Below are 21227 nucleotides of genomic sequence, written 5' to 3' on the forward strand. Positions count from 1 at the left end.
CGTGCAGGTGGTTATGAGACTACGATTAAAAAATAGTGGCTTTCTAGGCTCTGAATCATAAATCACTGGAAAACAACATGGCTTCAGTCTTCTGGATGGAGTTCTAAGTTCCTTCCTCTTGCTTTACATCACCCAGCAGTACCAACTGTAGCTGTGTCACAATCTTTCCATAACCTGGTTTCAGAACTGCTTATTCTCACATTTTTCTCTTTCTTCAGATGCAGCGTAAGTGATCTCTGCAGGTGTGGACACAGTTATTGCTCAAGAAACAAAACCATGTCAAGACCCTACAGAAACAGTGGGAAACCAGGGAAACAATAGATGGATTCTGCAGCAGCAGATGTTATCACAACCCTCTGAGCTCCACCTTCTGCAGCCAGCTCACAGGTCTCCAACAGTTCTGTGTAGGACTTTGATCTATATGCTCATTTTACACCAGATAAAGAGATTGCCACAGAGCTAACTGCACCCACCTTATTGTTTTCTGAGAACCTTGCTCCAGACTAAGCCTCTTCCTGCCAGACCAGAAAGGAGACATTCAGTGACTTCCAAGTTATTCTGACAACTCTTTGAGACAGTTTAGGGCCATGCTCCCAAGTGACTGCCCCTCATTTTGCCTCTATGAAAATCACTGCCCTTACCAGTTCCCTTTTTTAATTTCACTTACCTGTAACTGTCCCTCTGGCACACGCTGGAAGGGGCTGCTGAAGACATCACTGAAGATTAATGTATTTTCTCTGACAAAAAGACCCAAAACGAAGTGTGAAAGTTTCTCCGTGCAGAAACCAGCAAGATTCAGTGCACAGCCGTGCAGCCTGTGGACTGCTGGTCACTCCCATCTTCCAAACTCCACGCAGCAGAGGCCACAAAAACCATGACCATGGATGGCTGCTTTAGGGTGTTGAGTCAATGCCCAGCAAGCCGAACCTCTGAGAACAAATGACCCTTGAATGGACCTCTTTTTAACAGACTCAGTGCACTCAACACCCCGCCTGATGACACCACCACCCAGCTATGGTCACACTACACACAGCAACGCTCCTGAAGATTGGCACTAACACCTGCAATGCCCAAAGTACACATTGTAAACTCAAGTAATCCGTATAAACAGGCTCATGCCAAGAACCTACACTATATAACACAGAATCATTTCTGGCCAGAAGTCAACATAATTCCCCATAATGCAGAGCCTGTTTTAAACTGCAGAGTTTGTTTTAAAATGGAAGCTCCTCATCACAACAGCCAGCTCCCCAGGGAAAATGCAAAAATCTGCTCACACCACTTGCAAGGCAAGTAAGCAGTGCAGTTTAGAAAACAGAATTCAGAACTATTTATAGAGAAGACAGCATTTCATGTTTAGCCTGAGTGTGACATCCACCCCTTTCCCATTATCAGGTGCCTTCAGCTACTTGGGTTCCAGTTGAAACCAAGTCCCACTTGGATACAGATGCCCATCATCAACCCAAGTAAGCAGGATCAACTCACTTAAGGTCTCAACACAGCTAACCTTCCATCCCCATGTCAACACTGCCTTTATCCCCAGAAGTTAAAACCCTTTTCTTCCATACCTCTTGAGGTGATCCAGCATCTGATCGCAAGCCTCTGAGAACGAAGCCTCCCATTCTCCAAAGCTGACTAGTAACAATCCACTTAAGTATGGATCTAAGCCCCGCTCTGTGCCTGCTCCCAGCAGTCGCTGGAACACCTTAATAGATCGATCTGCAAGGCACATAAACTCCTCCCTCCATTACCTCAGTACACAAAAGACTGTGACAGCATGGAGAGAAGGTAGCAGGGCTGCAGAAGCAAGAACGCGTTCTGAAAGGAATCCCCTTGCATTTCCTATGATCGATCCAAATCCCAGCCTAGGCTACAAGGATATTTTTAAAGGCTTCAGCAGATTACTAGAATACCTTCGTAAAGCACTTTTCTATAAAGAAAACATTATTTTTAACATTACATTCTAAAGCTCTCTTGTGGGTGAGGGCTTGAGAACAGCAGGGAGTGCAGAGAACTGCTGCCCCCGAGAAGGCACAAACACTACAGTGCAAATCCTCAGGGTACCACTGCTGTACTCCCACCCCCCAACTTAAAAATGCCTCTTGCCCCAGAATGAGGACTAATGCCTAAAAATACGGTTTATCTCAATGTTCTCTTAAGCATCTGCATACATACACTAATGAAGTATGCTGCCCACATCCATCTTTAACATTCCACGCTTATTCTCCAAAGTGATTAAAAGCTAAATGACTCATCTGTTCCACTTCTAGCCATGAGCAGCGACAGCATAATTATTCTTCAGAACACAGAGACATCCAAGGACATCAAATGATGTATTTCAAAGGACACCACTTCTCCCCCACGCCCGAAACAGTCATCACTTTGCCACAGACCCATCTTTAAGAAACATTTTAGTAATGCAAGTACAAACACTTTATTAACACTAAGAACAAACCAGACACAGAAATGTTTCTTTATATTTTATTTGAGCTATTTCATTCTTAGGTATCAAGAATTAGAGTGCTTCATAGAATATTATTACCACAGGGCAGTGAAATGGGCTTTTTCTTAGTGTAGTGCAAGTCATAATAAATGAAAATATTTTAAAATAAAAGTTTTATTACCAGTACCAACCAGCACTTATCTGCTGACCTATAACTGAAACATCTCAAAAGCACAAAAAAATACCTTCTGAAATAAAGCTTTATGTACAGCACATATAGAGCTCTTGGATGCCTAAAGCTATTAGTTTAATTTGATAATTAAACTAATATTTTTGAGTTGCTATTCACAGTTGAATATACTGAGAATTGAGCGTTCAGATGACTTTTCTTGAGTACAAAAAAATTTGTCTGCTTTAGTTTTATATAAAGAGCTCTGCCAATATACACAAACTATACACTTCAGACATTCACAAAAAATGTGAGCAAGAAAAGGGTTATGAAAAAACATTTAATACAATTAGTCAATAACCCTTCCCACCATGGTCCACATCTACAAAGTTCTCCCATCCCTCCCCCCCTCCCCATCCAAACCCTTCCCTACAGAAAGTCACATACTTACCACAAGTTTTAGCAAGTATGGTTTAAAAAAGAGCCCCCAAGGCAAGTTACTTAATAGTTCAGTTGCCACTGTCAACAGATCTGGACCTTGATCTAGACCTCTGCCGATCCACAGATGATGGAGATTTTGATCTGCTGGAAGAATGACGTTTCTGGCTCTTGTCTGGCATTGGAGATCTACTAACTGACCGAGACTTGCTATGGCTCCTGCTCCGTGACCTGCTGTAAGACTTGCGGCTGCGCGAACGAGAACGGCTACGAGAGCCCGATGAGCTCCTGCTGTGCGACCGCGACCTGCTTCTAGACCTACTGAGGAAACGAAGAGAACAGTGTGAGCAACGAAACCCCACGGACCACGGCAATAACCAGGCAATTCACTGGGCTCCAGTTCGACTGCCTGGTCACTGACTTCAAATATTCTCCATGAATATATAAGCGTTATTTAAGAGAACAGAAATCCATACCTGTGCCTTTTGCTGCCTTCAATTAGTTTGATTTTCCTTCCATTAATTTCTTTACCAGAAAGCTTTTCAATAGCATTCTTTAAATCACTGTAAGAGGCGAATTCAACCACCCTACAGAAAACAGAAAAAAAAATTCCCAAACACAAAGATCACTATTATAAGTTGTATTTATAACTTATATTATAAATAAACTTGTATTTATTTATAAACCCAGGCACAATTTACAACGGTGAAAAAGCAGGGAAAGAAAAATGAACAAAAACCCAAAACCAAACGGCAAAACACACCGCTCAGTGTAAGTATCCCTTATCATCACTGAAGCATGAAAAAGTCCACTCCCTAAACACTGAATGCATTTTCAAAGGGTAGTGAAATTAAACCATGAACAGCTGCTGACACTGAAAGTAGCCACCTTCCCTCCCCCAAATATTACACATACAGGGATTACTCTACAGCTTTCAAGAGGTGACTGGAGAAGCTTACCCTTCATTTAACTTAGGTCTATGTGCATCTGCAAAGGTTACTTCCCCGGCTTGTCTCATGAAGTCTTTGAGATCCTAACACAAGATCACTTATGTTATGCACTGAAGTGAAATTATTACTTATCTATACAAAAGTAGTTTAAAACAAACAAAAGAATCTTATGACTACTGAAAGAGAAGATGTTAGGTAAATCACAAACATGGCAACTGCCATACTTGTATTCTATCAATATTGAATTATCTATATCAGGGCACGAAATAAATGAAAAAAAGCATATTGCTTTAAGCAAAATGCTAGTAAAGTGTTTTAACATTAAGGTAAATATTAGTCTACAGTGATTTTACAGATTAAGTAACAAAGAAAGAGAAAGAGAGAGAGAGAAAGAAATAGAAGAGCACATTTGTATACATACGGGACTGAGTGTGAAATACTACCCATATATTTTTGGACTATTTCAGTCTCCATTTACATTACAAATCTTATACAAATATAGAATTACATTTACATAACACCAATTATTTTGTGCCCCATATGTCATTAAAAATATAGTTTACTTTACCTTCATTAACAATTCCCTAGGCTAGCCAAGCAGCAAACTGCATTAAGCGACCGGAGATACCGTCATGACATATGCCCGACTGGCTCTTCGCCACCCACTTGACGAACACTACCCAGTCGATGGAAGCCATTAATCGCACTGCCCTCCCTATCAGGAGACTATGGATGGATCCAGACATTCTCTACGCTCGATGTCACCAAGGACCACTTTACTGCGATCAGGATTCCAACGACCACCTAATTTCGTATCTTTCAACTCTTTTCGACCAGGACCTCGTTATTCGGAAGCGTTACAGGAAGAACAGCTCTCAACTTAGGAATCAGATCTCGTTAACGCTCTGGGATCGCTGCAATGTGGCACTTTAAGGAGTGCATCGATTACGTCTAGACCGGCAAACACAGATCTAGAGGTGGCCAAGTGACATTGTAGGAGCTGACTGGAAAGTCAACCAGGCCCGACCAAGAGTGACCAAGACAGAACGATTAGGATAACCCACAGGCACTCCTCGTCATAAGGCCAACGACACAGATAGGCTGGCAAATAAAGGGTTTAATATGTGGTTAAAATGGATTTTAAAAACAAGAAAAAAGTAAATATATATCCTCAAATATATAAATTTATTATTATTATAAATTTAAATTAACTATTTTTCATTCAAAATATTTATATTACATTAAAAAATCACATTAATTACATAAACATTTTAATAAGTTAGATTTAATTTTAATTAATTATTTTACAAAGAAACTACATTACATAATATATCCTTTAAATGAAATCAAAATAGTTAATCGTGTTTCAACAAACCTGCCAGCTGACTCGGGAAGACAAATTTTCCACTATGAGACGATTTTCTGTTCTTAAAGGCGGGGCATTTCTGTTTGGAAATGAACAACTCAATATAAACAAACAACACACTGTTTGCCTTTATCAGTAAACAATATATAACCGCTTTAATATTAACTGAGGCTGCACCAAGAGCCGGTATCTGCATATCATTATTAGCACTGCAAGATGAACTACGTAATGCCCCGAGCAATCTAGGACAGGCAATAGGTACTTTCGGGAGGGAGCATAAAGATGACAAGCATACGTGAGCAATTTCGTAATATTTCACCTCCTACTGCCACATCAAATGACTGACTAAAAAGAGAAATAACACCTTTGAATAGCTCATTCCACCTCAAGTTCTTGGATGGGATGGGTCCACAGCGTGCCTATTTTTGAAACCGCCTCAGTTCAAAGCTACACGTACCTCCTGTCACTGCGTGGCCGGCGGCTACTGAAACGGTCAGAGTACCTCCCTCTGCCTCTGCCCCTCGAGCGGGCTCTGGCATGCTCAATTGTCACCCTGCGAAAAGAAAAACATGGAAAACCACGTGTTTACATTTTTTTCTTCTTACAATAATTCTTCTGTTACAGTAATTGGAGGAGCGGATGACACACGGACCAAACAAACACAAAATGGTTTGAACAGTACTGATTACACAACACAAGCTAAAATTGACTTACTGGTTATTTTCGATATACAAGATGGCACATCCATGAAATAGGATACCTCACCTCTCACTGCAAAGCTCTTTTCCGTCCAATTCATAGACAGCATCGTCTGCATCCCTTGGATCCTCAAATTCCTGCAAATCCACAACAAAAGTGTGAATGAATAGATGCTTATTTGTCACGAAGCATGGCTCCCCGGGCGCGTTAACGGTTTTTTTTTTTTTTTTAGAAGTAGCGTCGTGCCCATCAAATGCGAGTGAGCACCGAGGGCAAGAGACCCTACAGGGCTGGGGAAGGGGGAGGAGAAGGTGGGTGCACTTACCACAAACCCGAACCCCCTCTTCAGGTCGATGTCGCGGATACGGCCGTATCCTTTGAAGAACCTCTCCACATCTTTCTCCCTGGCGGCCGGGTTCAGCCTCCCGATGAAGACACGGCAGCCGCTCATGGCTGTCTGCGGTCGGTGTGTGCGCGGCGCTGCTGCGGGCAGAGAGCGTCAAACGCCGCCGGTGACTCAGCACCGCCCGCCGCTGCCGCACTGCGTCGCGCGCCGTCGCCGCCCCCGCCGCGGGCCAATGGGAGCGCGCTGGGTGGGCACCGCCTCAGCCCGCGCCAATGGGAGCGCGGAGCACCACGCGCGGCCCCGCCCCCGCCGAGCCGGGGAAGAAAAGGGAACGCCATCGCTCAGCCACAAAATGGCGGCCGTGCCGCACCCGGCTGCGCCATCCACCGCGCCGCAGCCCGCACCGAGCGAAACGGCGCGGAGAGAACGCCATGCGCCGGCCGGGCAGGCGGCAGAAGCGCCCTGCGCCGCACCCCACCCGCTGAGCTCCTCTGGCGTCCCGCTCCGCAGGGAAGCCGCAGGGGCTGTCACGAACCTGGGCTGCGGGGTCTCGGTGCGGACCAAGCCGGGCGGGTACGAGGCGCGGTGTGGTTTGGTGCGGTGCGGCGGGCGCTGGGCGGTGCGTCCTCCCTGTGCGGCGGTCAGCTCCGACTGCTGCGCAACACCGGCGCTGCGCCGGGAAATGGAGGCGGCCCCGCGCGTCACCGCCGCCCCGCGCCGCCATTGGCCCAGGCGGCGGCCACGCCCCGCGGGGAATCCAGGGCAGGGCGGGGCCGGGCCCTGCGTCACTGCGCGGGAGCCATTTTGGGTGCAGGGAAGGCACAAACAGTCCCCAGGCTGCGGTGAAGGGTAGCACGGCGCTGTCATAGAGCTGAGTTGGTGGGTTAAATACCACCATCGGGGCTCTTTTAGTCATACGGTACACAACAGTAAAAAGCTGTGCTGCGCTAGTATGCCACGTGGATGCGAGAGTAGGCGAGGTCTTGCAGAAACAGGCCCTGATGAGCAAAGAACGAGGAGAAAAATATGTGAGGTGCTCCTGATTTGCTTGCATCCTCATTTGGAACCAAGTGTGTAATCAGAAGGTAAATAGCTGAGCTTCATCTCGGTTTTACATAACTCTACAGAATTGTATCACAGCTTGGCTTCTAGGTGATTGCAGTAAAGACAGTGGATTATGCCAAGGGCTATTTGAAATGCTGAAGACAGCTGGAAGTTGAAGATAACACTTATTAGTTTTCCAATACAGACAGAGGTCTAATAGGTTGGCTCTGTGACTCTCCTTGCCAGATTTGTCAGTGGATCAGCTGCCTTTACACAAAGAGCCAGCAGTTGTAGCTGCATCGGGCTGCCCCTTTTGGTGCCTTCAGATGATGATAGTATGATCCTTTTGATAGCATTTCCTTGATTTGGCACCTGGAATCCCACGCTACCTGGAGTCCCATGCTGCCCCTAACCTTATCACCTGCCCCTTCCCGTTGTGGATCATCTTTGTTACACCCAGGGTCTGTTATTAATGACCTCTGTGAGGTGAATTTCTCTTTTTCATGCTTAGTCACGGATGCAAATTTCCCTGGAACAATATTGCATGTGATGCCGCTGACATCATAGCTTTACATGACTGCCCCCACACTCACTCCTGAAACTGCAACAGCATGCAGAGTCCCTGAACTGGGAAAGTGATTTTTGCTGCACACAGACAATGATGAGAAAGGCTACTGTGTTTGGCAAGGGCAACCGTCAGTATTGCCCATATTTCTCTTGTGTTAGAAAGATGTGTATTCCCATCCTGCAGAGCAGCTGCATCCATGAGAAAAAACAGGGTGATAATACACACACAAGAGAATCTGCAGTACAGGGAGGACTCTGAGCAATGAAAGACAATGCTTGTGATTATCCTTGTGGATCATAGCCTTTGCCTGCCGAGGAAGATACATTCAAATGTGCTGTCTAACATTCAACACTGGTAATTTCATAATAAGTTACAGTGCTTTAAGAAGTGCCACCCTGGAAACATGCAGCTCTGTTCCCGTCAACACTGATGTTCTCCCGTCTGCATGGTGAGCTTGTGCACAAAGCTAAACCAGCAAAAACTAGTACTGGAAAAGACAGCAAGCAGATTTCTGAAGGTTTAACTCCCAGCTTGTAGAGGGATGAAAATAAGGTTAGCACTGAACAGAGAGAACAGGAGGGGGCAGGGACCGCCCTTTTAAGGAAAAGCTGTTAATTTTAGTAGTGCAAAACTGCAGCCTAAGAGGCCTTATTCTTGTTACTGCAGAGCAGGAATTTCCTCTCCGCATGTCATTATCTGAACACTGGGAGAAAAGAAGCAAAATCAGGAGGGGATCCAGGACACAAATATCTCTCTCTAAAACATTCCTGTGTTACCTAAGTCTGTTATGACATAAAGGTCACACTCTTTTACTCACATGGGCTTCTCACGTGAGGGTCATGAGCAAGCACATCTCATTCCTACCTAGTTTCTCTGAGATTTATGTAAAGAGGGAGGGGTATTTCTGCCTTTGGCTTGAGGTTGTTTGAAGACCACTTAGGACTTGTTAATGTTATTGCTCCTGGCTAGCCCACTATCCACACTCCTACCTTCCCTGCAATTCTGGTTTTTTGAGAGCCACAAAAGCAGGCTAAAATCCTCTTACTTAATTCATCAAGGTAACTAGGTAAATACAGTTGCTCTTTGGAAGTGAAAAGGTCATGAGGCAGCAGAAGACTAAATGAAAGTTGAAACAAAAGTCCTACCCAGACACTATTAATGTCTGGTACTGCTTGTGGAAAACAGTTGATAGGGATTAACTCTTTGCTGTCTCTTACCAAAAAGAAAAAAAGGTCATCAACTTAAACTAATGAAGTCCAAGTCAAAACATGTAAAAGGAGGTGGTTCTTCACTTCCTGGTAGTACACCTCTGGCATAACTTGCTGGAGGATGCTCTGGAGACAAGAAGTTTCTATGGTCTCACCCTACAGAAAGCTTTAAACCGGGGAGGAGGAGAAAACAGGAAAAAAAAAAAAGAGTGAGAGAGTTCAAAAGAGGGGTTCCAATTCAGAGATTCTACCTGCCATTGCTGAAGACCCTCTGCAAAGAACTACCATCCCTCAGATCCACAGTGAAGTTGCTAGATAGGCCATGGAGCCAAAGATTCAGCCCTTGCCCAGTTCTGCAGGAGGTCAATGAATGGAAGCAGAAATGTAGATTGCATCCTCTCCTGCCAGTGAATATATTTGTTACTACTTTCACAAAGGTTATCCATTTTAATTTCCTCTACCTTTACTTTCTCCTTTACTGTACACCTACTCTATCCTTTTATTCCATGACTAAACTAACATATTTCTGTTACTGCTGGATTAAGTGTAGCTCTCTTAAAAGTGGCAGCAATGAGGCCTCAAGAGCTGCTTTGCAAAAGTCTCAAAGAGATGGCAAAAATAAATAGATAATTTAATCTTTGAGCACCAACTGCTTTTCTTCAAAATATTTGGAAAAAGAAAATTGAAATTTACCTAGAAATAATTAGAATAACAGACATTCAGAAATACGTTTGTTGGTGGTGTTTTTTTTCTATTTTTCCACCTTTCAGGAAAGCTAAGCTTTTCTAATTACTCAAATCTAAAAATACAGATTTCTTTTATCTGGTGTCAGGCTGAGAGCCCTTGCCCACCACTCAGAAATATATTTAGCAGTAGATCCCTTTTTTCACCAGTGTGTAATTCCGCATGAAATATGCTGCACTGAGCAGTCAGGAGAGTTAGGGAGCATGACTGAGGTCTACTCTTCCACAATCCAAACAGATCCTCCCTGCCAAACCAGCCTCGTTTGAGCTGGCTCCTGCCACAACTCCTTACATACAGTTCCTCACACTCATCCTTCCTAGCCATACATAAAAAATAACATCCTGTTAATTGTACCTCAGCAGCAATATTTAGTTAGTCCTGGAGTTACCTTAGGTACAGAGGGATCTGCAGCTCATCACTGAAGTTTCAGACCTTACCTTTGAGTTCAGGTGAGTTCAGGGCTGTGCTAATGGCTGTGGCTCAGGAAAAAGCAATAGAGGCAGGAACTGATCACCCCCTCTAGGATGAGGAGCAGGCATTGTCTGTGACTCTGCAGTTTGCCACTGTGTGAAGCAGTTAAGGCAGATTGACATCAGAATGTGCATCATCACATCAGATCACATCCCGGTAGAAATTTGACAATGATAAGACATTACCCACCAACACATATTTTACATTATCTAATAAGTGCAACGAAGTTTAGTTTAGCTTTTATGCAGAACTTATGCCAGCTGCAGACGGACAGCTGGAACCTGGTCTAACATGAAGATTACAGGTCCAAAGGGGAGAAGATTAATTTTTTTCCTCCTTGGGTTAATATTTGAATGATCAGAACAAGTTTACACTGGCTCAGTGTGTTTAGACACTGAATGTGAACACGTGAGGAAATCTCACAACACTGTGAGAGCGAGCTGTAGACTGCTACAAAAACACCTTATGGGGTCAAAGATATTTATAAATCTTCAGAGGGTAACAGGAGATCTTCTGCAGGATCATGTGTCCTTCCTCTCCTGGCTCTTTCAGACTTTTCCTGAAAGCCACCTGAGCCCCTTTCTGATTTAACTTAATGTTAGATATACCCCAAACATGACCACTGCACTCATGACCATGGTCTGCCATTACATTTCCATGCAGCTTAAAGCATACTATGTGTCTGTTTGGAACAAACCGTCCTGTTTGTTTACACAGACCCAGGGACTAACATTGGTAACAGTTTTTGTTTTTGATTGCAGATCATGTCATGTCATCTTTACCTTTTGCTTAACTGAGACAGTATTCAACTTAAAAAGAGTGTGAAGAACATAGGTCATTATAGGGGAAAAATAGATTTAAGAAAATTCACATTTTCTCAAGCAGACAGCACTTTTAATCCTTAAACTAAGTAAGTAATAAACCATCTCAGAGATCTCTAGCACCATACCAAATGCCTAATTTCCTGTGGTGCACTGATTTTTTGATTGGCAAACTTCAAAGGTCAGAAAGGCAGTGGAACAAAAGATTAAATCATCAGTTTATACTTTCAGCAAACTGGTAAGCTGCTCATGCCAACAAAGCAGGCAGTCAAGAAAAAGCTGTTTCAAATGAATCCAATACCCCTTACTGGAATAACTAAACTATCAGGCAAGGGTTGGGGGGAAAGACAGAAGTGTTAAAGCTGACTATAATAAATATTTTAGTCCATTTTTTTAAGCAAATAGGAAAATGCCAAGCTGAAAGCACAACTTTTTCAGAGTTTGCATTCAAAATAGCTCCTTGACAAACCTGGGGACAATTCCTTCGGGGAATCAGGGATCACTTCTTAGCACAGGATATCATTCGACATCTGCATTAATACTTTAGAGTATGCAGTGTTAAAAATACGCAGAGGAATCAGCCTGGAAAGAGTTTCAAACACTCTGAAGACAAGAAGAAAAATTTGAAATGAGTCTCAGAAACCAAAGGAATGATTCAACAACAAGGGCAGACTGTGTCTGATACACCAGTACAAACTAGAAATGCCCATTTAGGAAGCAGCAGTGTCTATAAAGGCTTGAGGCTGCAATCTGAAAATAACTCAGTAAATGCACTGACATTGCAGAAACAGGTAAAGCCTATTTTGGGATGTAGCAACAGCAGGTGTGATATTTAAGGGTCAAGTTATGAAGTGAACAGCAGAACGGCAGTAAGGTAAGATTTAACGATAACCTCAGTTTCCTTACCTCACAAAGCCACACAGTTCATGAAGAGCAGTATATATCACTGTGCTATCTTTAAGGAGTAGAGGTCAAACCTTTGTGGAAGGCTGGAGTGTTACCAACGCTGTGTCTTGTCATGTTCATCTCACCTATTTTTCACATGCTTTTCAAGTCTAGGGAGGGTAGTACATGTCCCATCACTGGTGGTTTTCTTCCTTATTTTTAGGCAACTGTTATGCTAAGGAAGAACAACTTTAAAACATTATACCATATACTTGCACAGTCCAGGAAATAGATATCACATTACTGGTTAAAACACAAAGTAGAAAGGACAAGTCTTACATAGATGTATGACATCCTGGCTCCGCCAGCCTTCTGACAGATGTTGCTGAAAATCAAGCTGTTATTTCATGACTGTTGAACCATCCAGCAGTTATGGCTAGCTTGCATGGAGTTTTTTTGTTACTATAATTACTTTGAAAATGTGTATATAAGCATTATAACTCTTTGAAAGTACCCATACCAATACAGAGGTCTTTCTTTTCATATTGCCTAAAGATATAGGTATACATGGTCTTTCTATAGATATGATTTGATGCTGCAGTCAATGCAGTGACAGACTTGTTTCAGGAGGTTTCTGCTCCCAGCTTCTCACACTTTCTGCTCTTTACCAACTCAACTTTCAGGGCTACTGTAATAACAACTATTCTGTTTTTTTAAACTAGAACTATCATTCTTTCCCCTTGACAGGGCTCTGCTATCAGAGGGGTACTAACTAGATCCACATATCACCATATGCACATGAGAGAACTTACATCTGAAATGTTCTTTCCCTGCTGGGCACCATGCCACCGCGTAACGTCAGGACCTTGAGCTCTAAACCATACCACGATCTATGTGACAAGTATAACAACGTAAAGCTAGAATAATTAGTAAGGACACTGGAATTCACCCTTCCCCAAACTCGTAACACTAGCCAGCCAAGCCATCAAGATGACAATTCTCTGAATATTTCCTTTGCAGCCACAAGTACTGGAAAGGTTGTTTAAGTGTAAGAGAAGATTCGGCAGATATTGGCTTATATTATTCTGATACCTAGGCTCTTTTGCAAGAAGCACTCCATCAGCAAGGGAGTGTTTGGCACTACAAAGCACTCTCATCTGCAGGCATTAAGGAGTGATCGACATCAGCAAATATAGAGGCTGAGGTGGGACAGTCCCCAGAGTGCAACAGCTGAAAGGCTCAGAGGAAGACTTCACATGCATTTCCTAATTGTTAAGCATACGGATTTGTTTGAATTCTAATCTCTGCGTAGGGTCAGCTTGTACCAAGTTTAATCTCAGAGCCCTGACATCAGTGTGCAAAGCCGCAGTAACCCAAGGTCAGAGATGTCTCCAGCACTGCCTCCCCTTTTCAGTCACCTCAGTGGGCATCTGAGGGGTGGTTGTCACCCAGCTGGGGCCAGGGAAGCACAGGCAGCACACAGAGCTCGCCAGCATTATCAAACCTTTGCCTCCTTCAGCAGTGTACTAATATGGTTACTTAGATTGGACAGTAAGTTTTTAGCCAGGCACTAGGTTCACATAGAGTGGCTTGGTATCTCAGCCTGGTTCCCAGTCCCACATCTGTCCAGGTTAATTATCTACCATCCTGCTAAACTGGTGCCAGAACTTAATTAAACATTCAGTCTCTGAGGCAGGGCATTTCTCCAGCTCAGAGTTTGGGCACAAGGACCATCACAAGGCAGTGGCAGAGCTGCTGCCTGACTTGCCTGCTCCAGAGAAGGGGCAGCTTTTTTCCCCCAGATGCTTCACCAGCAGCACCTGCACTGCCCTGGGCTTGCCAGCACTACGTGCTGGAGCTGCCAGTGTGGCTTCTCCCTGCTGAGCCAGAGAGGAGCAGAACTTTCCTGCTTCAGCTTAGAAATCAAGTGCAGGTGCTGCAGGGTTGTTGGGACACTGCAGAGGACAAGGCCAGCAGTGCTGGTGTCTGGTCCTGCTAGTGAATCTGTTTGCGTTAACTCTGCTCCTTCCACAGCTCTTGGTCCAAAATGTCTGCTCTCCTGGCACAGGAACTGGCCTAATCTCCCATAAGGAAGTGTTGACTGTGCAGCTGCCTTCCCAAATGCTACACTCAGATCAGTGACTGTGCTACTATTTTCAGCACTGAGCTGAGGACATCCCTTCTGGTGTAGATAAATTCTTTGTTCTGACATTTTTTGGGCTTTGCTCACGAATGCAATGGCCAGAAAGGCTATTGTCTAAATCACATTTTAAATTGTTTTAGTAAGATTAGGTGCTTTGGGGAATAGGCACATTATCTCTTTGTTCTCCCCTCCCCCTCCGACCCCCCACATATGCATTCAAAAGCACATATTGCACCTCTTGCTCTACAATTAAGCGTTTGGCCACCACAGTGTCCTGACCGTGTGTCTGCCAGCAACAAAAGACATGATTGTGCAAATTTCTTTTCTATTTGGCCCCACTTCTGCAGCTCTGAAACATCCAAAGCATCTCTCATGCAGCCCCCTGAGCTGCACAGTGCAATAAATAAAGCCATGTCAGCTTTTCCAAGGGTCTTATACTGCTACATAACCCTCCAGCATCCCCAGTTTGCTAATTCCCAGCACATCCACAAGCAGGAGAGTTTTCTTTTGTTACTACTGAAGCGTTGAATGGCACATAGGATAGGTAACAGGCATGGGCAGAAAGCTGGAAAACAAAGAACCTGGCAGGTCAGTCCATTGTTCAGTACTTCCCCTGTCTCCTCACCACCACCTCCTGCCTTTCCTAAAGCACAGGAAAATACATCCCCTCCCCAGCATACAGACAAGCCAAGAGCCTGGGCTTCTGCTGCTCTTTGTGGGAAATTACTTCAATCTAACTAATGACATTACAAGGAATGGGGTTTTTTCTCTGTTTAAGCCATATTTACATTTCAAAATACCTCTTGTCACATTGAGTTACAAGCCCTTGAAGTAGACTAAATGGGGACTGTTCCCTTTCCATGGTAATATCATCCCTCCTTAGCTGTCCCTGCACAGCTGAGATACATGTATTTATCATTTCTCATCTCTTCTTGGAAGTCCTTCCAGTCTCTGATCATTTCATTGCTCTTGTGTGACCTTTCCTCTGTTTTTCCTGTGTCTTAGACTCAACTGCAATAACAGCTGATAAAAATTGTAACCGTCGCAATGCTTAAATATGTTGCTGCTCCCATGGGTGCCTCTCACCCCTCCTCCTCATCTGTTGGTAGGAGGGTGTCTCCTGACAACCCAGAGGACTTTTTGTCAAGCAGGGCTTAATTCATGTTACAAAGCTGGCTTTATCAGCCTCTGCTGCTCTGGGCTGCGCTGCTAAGAGAGGAAGGAAAATGAACTCCCTGTCTGGTAAAAGTGCTCTCCATGACCCCAGCTCAGCTGCCTGACTGAGATGGAAATACAGACATAAAGACTGGCTCTCCAAGTAGCTTCATAGCAGACAAGAATAGTGACTCAGGGAAAACACTGCCAAGCTCTGCACTTAAAGTGTAACATGCAGTGATCAAACTGTGTACAACAGTGTTCCAGACAACTGCACTGGGGCTTCATTTGGCTCTATTTTGGGTGGTTTCTTTATCCCAAAGCTTGAAAAATAAAAAAAAAGAAAAAGAGAAAATAAAGAAAATTACTTAAAAAAAAAAAAGTTACTCTCTATTTTTCAGGGTGGTTTTTTTTGTACCGAATTCCTTCACATTCAAGGGGAAAAAAGGTGTCTGTGTGCTCAAACTGTCAGACACCCCTTATTTCAAAGGTAAAAGTAGCCATGGCTACATAATAGCTAAATGCTTCATGATCTAGACTCCATGCTCTAGTACATAGGTAGGTACACAAACAAAAATTCAGGCAAGATCTGCCATGGGTGACTATGAAGCATCAGCCACAAGACAACATCATGCAGGTTTCTGCAAGAGGGAATAAGGACCCTCACCAAATGATTCTGCTCTATTTTTGTTAAGCATGTTTTTAACTTCAACAGCTAAGTAACATACTGGCTCACAGCTGCTTTATTTAAAGTTTCATTGATCTTATGCTATTGGCAACTTATAATGAATACCAGACTCCATATTCCTAATATTTTCTGCGGAGACAGGCAGAAGTAAAACATCTAAAACAAGGCAAGCTTTCTTTGAGAAGCAACAAAGGGAGGGAGTCCCCCTCAAGTAGTAATATCCCCCTGCTCCCTCACCAGACTAAAAAGGAGACATATAAAAGTTTTAAATAATTTCTTTTTCTCAGTCATGGAACCCAATAATTAAAAAAAAATATATTTGGGACTTTAAAAACCAAAAAATCAAATTTTGTGTTTTTCAGAATTTCAAAGGAAACTGCATAAATTGCCCAGGAGGGCATCATATCTGGAGAATTTATTTACCTCAGTCACTAGACTAGGTGGCAGAGCACCTCCCTATGCCCCGAAAGATCATGTTTGGGTTGCAGCATGTCACCCCTGACACTGCTGGAGGGAGACTGGAAAGACTGCTTTCCCTTTCCCATTTGCATCCCTTCCTTACCCCCTTGGCTTAGGGTTAGCAGTTAGATACTGCTGGGTGGGTCTGTGCTCCTTGGGAAGGGTCAAAATGCAATGTTTATTGGCATCCTCAAACACACCAAAAAGTAGTCACTGGACTAAAATGAAGACGACTTCATACAAACACAGAACAGGGGAAAAAGCGAAGAAAGAAATGTTTAGTCTCTTGGGATCTCTCATAATTGTCCTTGCCAATTGCAGGGGGAAACTACAAGGCATTAATCCTTGCTTCTCAACTCACAGAGACCAGGACCAGCCCAACAAATGATAAACCAACCAAAACAGCAATACGTTTCATTCCCTATTGGCACTAGTAAGCAAGAAAACCTTATTCCAGCACCTCAGAGGTATCCCAGCACCGCGTGCCCCTGCATCCAGAGCCCTCCCACACTCCATTAAATTGCATTTTTATCACCTTGTTCCGAAATTCCTAATTCTGCTGTGAAAAGACAGCAAAGAAGAAAGTGAGTCTCCCTGTACTCTCCCAGAGTCTCCACTGACCTTTCTTATGCTGGGAACAGCAGGGCCTCTATTTGATACCCCAGGGCACAGCTCTGACTGGTTTATCTCAAACCACTTAGCCGCAGGGCAGAATGAGATGAGAGTGATTATGTAGCAGGTGTTACCCTTGGCATTAGGCTTCCATAATGAGGAGAATCAATATCTCTGAATCACCACTGCAGTCATTCCCTTCAGGCACAGCCTGCCCTGGAATAAAGGGGCTCTCCCTCGGGGTGACAGCTGGATTTCCATGTGCAGAACAAAGAGAAGCTCACAGCTAAAGCAGAGGTCTTGGAAGAAGACGAGTCAAAGGTGTCATTAAGGGCATTTGTTTCCCCACCTGCAGCAGAGCCTCTGGTGTGACCTAGAGAAGGTTACTTCAGTTTTCTGTTTTTTTTCTGCTCCATCAACAGGGACAGTGTGGGGCTACCCACCAAGATGCCACAAGGATAAAATTCCCGGTTACTCGTAAGGCTGTTGAAAAAAAGCACTAGAAGAGTGTAAGAGAAATACTGAAGAGCTTCAGTAACAAATTAACTATTTTAAGGCTTCCGGGAGAAAGCAGTTATTTGGAGCCGGGTTACATTTAAGGGGAAAACAGAGACTGTAGGGTGGTAACAATTCTGCCTGCAGAGCTGAACCCAGGATCATAATAGTGAATGGGGTAATATCAGACTGCTGACCTGTCACTAGTGGGGTTCTGCAGGGTTCTGTCTTAGGCCCTGTGCTCTTCAACATCTTCATAAATGACTTGGACACAGAACTGGAAGGGATACTGAGCAAGTTTGCAGATGATACAAAACTGGGAGGAGCTGTTGACTACCTCGAAGGCAGGGAGGCCCCACAGAGAGACCTCAGCAAATTAGAGGACTGGGCAAACACCAACCACGTGAAGTTCAGTGGGGGAAAGTGCCAGATTCTGCACCTGGGATGGGGTAACCCCGGATGTTCGCACAGACTGGGGAATGAGAGGCTGGCAAGCAGTGCCACAGAAAGGGACCTGGGGGCCCTGGTCAGTGGCAAGTTAAATATGAGTAAGACGTGCCCTGGCAGCCAGGAGGGCCAACCGTGTCCTGGGGGCATCAGGCAAAGCATCACCAGCCGGTCGAGGGAGGGGATTGTCCTGCTCTGCTCTGCACTGGTGTGGCCTCACCTTGAATATTGTGTGCAGTTTTGGGCACCACAAAATAAGAAAGACATTAAACTCTTAGAGAGTGTCCAAAGGAGGGCAATGAAGATGGTGAAGGGCCTGGAGAGGACGCCGTATGAGGAAGAGCTGAGGTTACTTGGTTTGTTCAGCCTGGAGGAGACTGAAGGGAGACCTCATTGCAGTCTACAATTTCATTGTAAAGGGAAGAGGAGGGGCAGGCACTGATCTCTTCTCTGTGGTGACCAGTGACAGGACCTGAGGGAATGGCCTGAAGTTGAGTCAGGGGAAGTTTAGAAAGAGGTTCATCACCCAGAGGGTGGTTGGGTACTGGAACAGGCTCCCCAGGGAAGTGGTCACAGCACCAAATCTGACAGAGTTCAAGAGGTGTTTAGATGATACCCTCAGGCACATGGTGTGACTCTTGGAGATGGTTGTGTGTAGGACCAGGAGTTAGACTCTGTGATCCTTGTGGGTCCCTTCCACCTCCGCGTGTTCTGTGATTCTGCGATAAATCTCCTGGAAACAGCTGTTACAGGGATATTTCTGCCATGGAGGAAAGTTGTGCAAGATTGGAGTTCTCTCACAGGTAGCCCTACACTGCCCTGCAACACCCAGGGACACGAACATGAGATGCAAACCCAGCATCATCACTCCTTGAATATGAGGCTTCCCCTTTTGGCTCCCTAGAAAACTCTGCTATTCTCAAATCTGACCCCTGGCCTTTTCAACATGAGGAGAACTTAAACTTGGGTTTAAAGATGAACATTATGTACTTTCTAAATGTGGGTAGCATGTTAGCTCCTCTTAAGGGAGGATCTGCCTGATGGGCACAGCTGATGCAGAAGCATATCCCACTGTGCCAGCTGCAGCCAGCAGCCTTGCCCAGTCCAGCTTACAGCAACCCCCAGCTGCCACTGACCTGTAAGGAAGGTCATGAACCATCACTGCCAGTTCTCCCACACATCCCTCTCCCCCCACCAACTGCCACTGAACCCAGTGAACAGGACATGTACCTGCTGCCAAAGTCTCCTTGGTGCTCTCCTGTATCCAGAGGATGCTCCAGGCCCCAGTGGCTCCCTCCTCCTTCCTTGAGAGCATCAGTCCTGCACCCAGTGGTGCCTGATCACCCCTGAGCTGCTAGGGGCTGCGGTTTGACACACATGGGGACAGGGAGACCCTGTCTGCTCCATGAAGTGGGTCCCCCAGCCTTAGGGGCCTGGAAGATAAATCCTGCATGCCAGACAGAGCTGCTAAACACAGTGTGGTCTCAAAACAAACCCTGAAAAGAACAGCCAGGAGACCTGAGCAGCATGTCTGGAGAAGCAGACAAGGAGACAAGGGTGTTTGTGCCTTGAATGCCATCATGCTGGCACCAGTCTGTTCCCTCTTGCCCCAAAGTCTGTCTTTTCTCCTGGATGTCACATGAAAAGCCTGAGCTGTGTCCCACAGATCCACCATGGGGATGGTGTGGGCCAGATGACAAAGAGCTGTCAAAGAACAACCACCTTATGCTGAGGTACACTCTGGGTGCTCAGCTCAGTCTGTGTCTCACTGAAGGTTAAGAGTTTGCTGGTAAACATCATCCTCCTGTAAAAGAGAAGAGGGAGAACTGGGAAGTCCATTGTGTGTGCTTCCCCTGCACCACTCTTGGTGCTGAGAGACCATTGTAGTTTTGCCCTGTGCCACAGCCGATGAGGGATGGAGATTGCAGTGTGTGCTGGCCAGATCCTGCTCTCCTCTCCCGTGGCAGCACTGTAAAGGGCCTCTGCATGGCCCTGGCAGGTGAGGAGAAGCACACAGACATTTGCTTTGTGAAGCACAGCGCTTGTTGGCGTGCAGCCTGCTGGCGTTCTCCTGCTTTTGGGAGAGCGAATCTGCATTTCACGGCACCCTTAAAAACAGGTCAGCGGCTGGGGGAGCTCTTAGTGCATGGGAGGGTCTCGGCAGGGGCAAATCCACTATACATCAAGGGATGATTTGATAAGGCAATCGTTCCACAAAGCTTTCCGATGGTGGCGCTGCATCACACGGCAAGGATCGATGAACTCCATCCTGTTAAAGGGTTAAACCACGTGGTTGTACTGGGGCTTTGTGTTCCTGGGAAATCCACCCTTTCAGAACATCCTGTTTGGGACTCGAGCAGTGTAGTTGCTCGGCTGGCAGGACACCTTGTGAAGGTAGAAGCCCATCTATGCCCTTTTCTGAAAAGTTTCTCAAAGCAGCATTGAGCGGGATCCTTTCTCGAAGTGGAGATGTTCCTGCGTGCCTCGGCCTTTTTGCCGTTCAGGCAAAAGGCCAACTGTTAGGGAAGACTGCCCAGACCACCCACCTCACGCTGCCTTCCCTCAGAGCTTGCCTTCCACAGTCATTTCTCATTGCCAGAGGTGACAGATCACTTCCAATGTGTCAAGAAGGGCACATTCCTGGCTGCCAGAATTGCTGTGGCGGGACACCATGGCTCAGTGAAAAACTAATAATTTAAAAACAATTCCCGAAGGCCAGTGACTCCCATGTGCATGCACAGGCCACAGAGCTCCAGCTTTGCTGTGGTAAAATTACAGTAAAATCAGCTTGTTGTGTAGGTATAATTTTAGGAACAAATGAAAAGGGGTAGGTGTCACTCCTTCCATTTTCTTTAACCTAGCTGTTCCTCCACAGAGGATAAAAATCATGTACCCGAGTATATAAAAATCTCACATCTTTAAGGACTGTACTTTGAGCAAGTCGGCCAAAAGGACATCGTCTCACCTCCCCTCCCCTATTAACACTACCAACAGATTTCCTTAAAAGAGAGGAACATTCATTACTACACTTGCCTAAAAGAGCAACATTACCATAGGTCTTTGAAGCAAAGCAAAC

General features: G+C 45.0%; 1 protein-coding gene and 1 long non-coding RNA gene across 3 annotated transcripts in view; both read right to left on the bottom strand.

Annotated features, from left to right (window-relative positions):
* Positions 1-823, bottom strand: part of LOC114055494 — a 36474-nt gene extending 35651 nt beyond the window's left edge. The window contains exon 1 of the long non-coding RNA XR_003570741.1: positions 668-823. This is a non-coding gene — a long non-coding RNA (uncharacterized LOC114055494). The remainder of the gene's footprint in view (positions 1-667) is intronic.
* Positions 824-2467: 1644 nt separating this feature from the next.
* On the bottom strand, positions 2468-7104 carry SRSF5 (serine and arginine rich splicing factor 5). 2 transcript variants are annotated; one of them, XM_027879697.1, is made up of 8 exons: positions 6947-7104; positions 6391-6545; positions 6132-6202; positions 5824-5919; positions 5376-5445; positions 4010-4083; positions 3527-3637; positions 2468-3371 (listed from the first exon to the last, which is right to left on the bottom strand). In XM_027879697.1, the coding sequence occupies exons 2-8, from the start codon at positions 6514-6516 to the stop codon at positions 3122-3124; spliced, it is 798 nt and encodes a 265-aa protein (XP_027735498.1). In that variant the 5' UTR covers positions 6517-6545; positions 6947-7104; the 3' UTR covers positions 2468-3121. The 2 variants fall into 2 exon arrangements, with proteins under 2 accessions (XP_027735498.1, XP_027735497.1); XM_027879696.1 differs by having other exon boundaries at positions 6391-6548; positions 6947-7062.
* Positions 7105-21227: the final 14123 nt, after the last annotated feature.

This window comes from Empidonax traillii, unplaced genomic scaffold, assembly GCF_003031625.1.
Source record: "Empidonax traillii isolate 1590-97213 ecotype Southwest subspecies unplaced genomic scaffold, ASM303162v1 scaffold56:size2478089, whole genome shotgun sequence".
Taxonomy (NCBI): domain Eukaryota; kingdom Metazoa; phylum Chordata; class Aves; order Passeriformes; family Tyrannidae; genus Empidonax; species Empidonax traillii.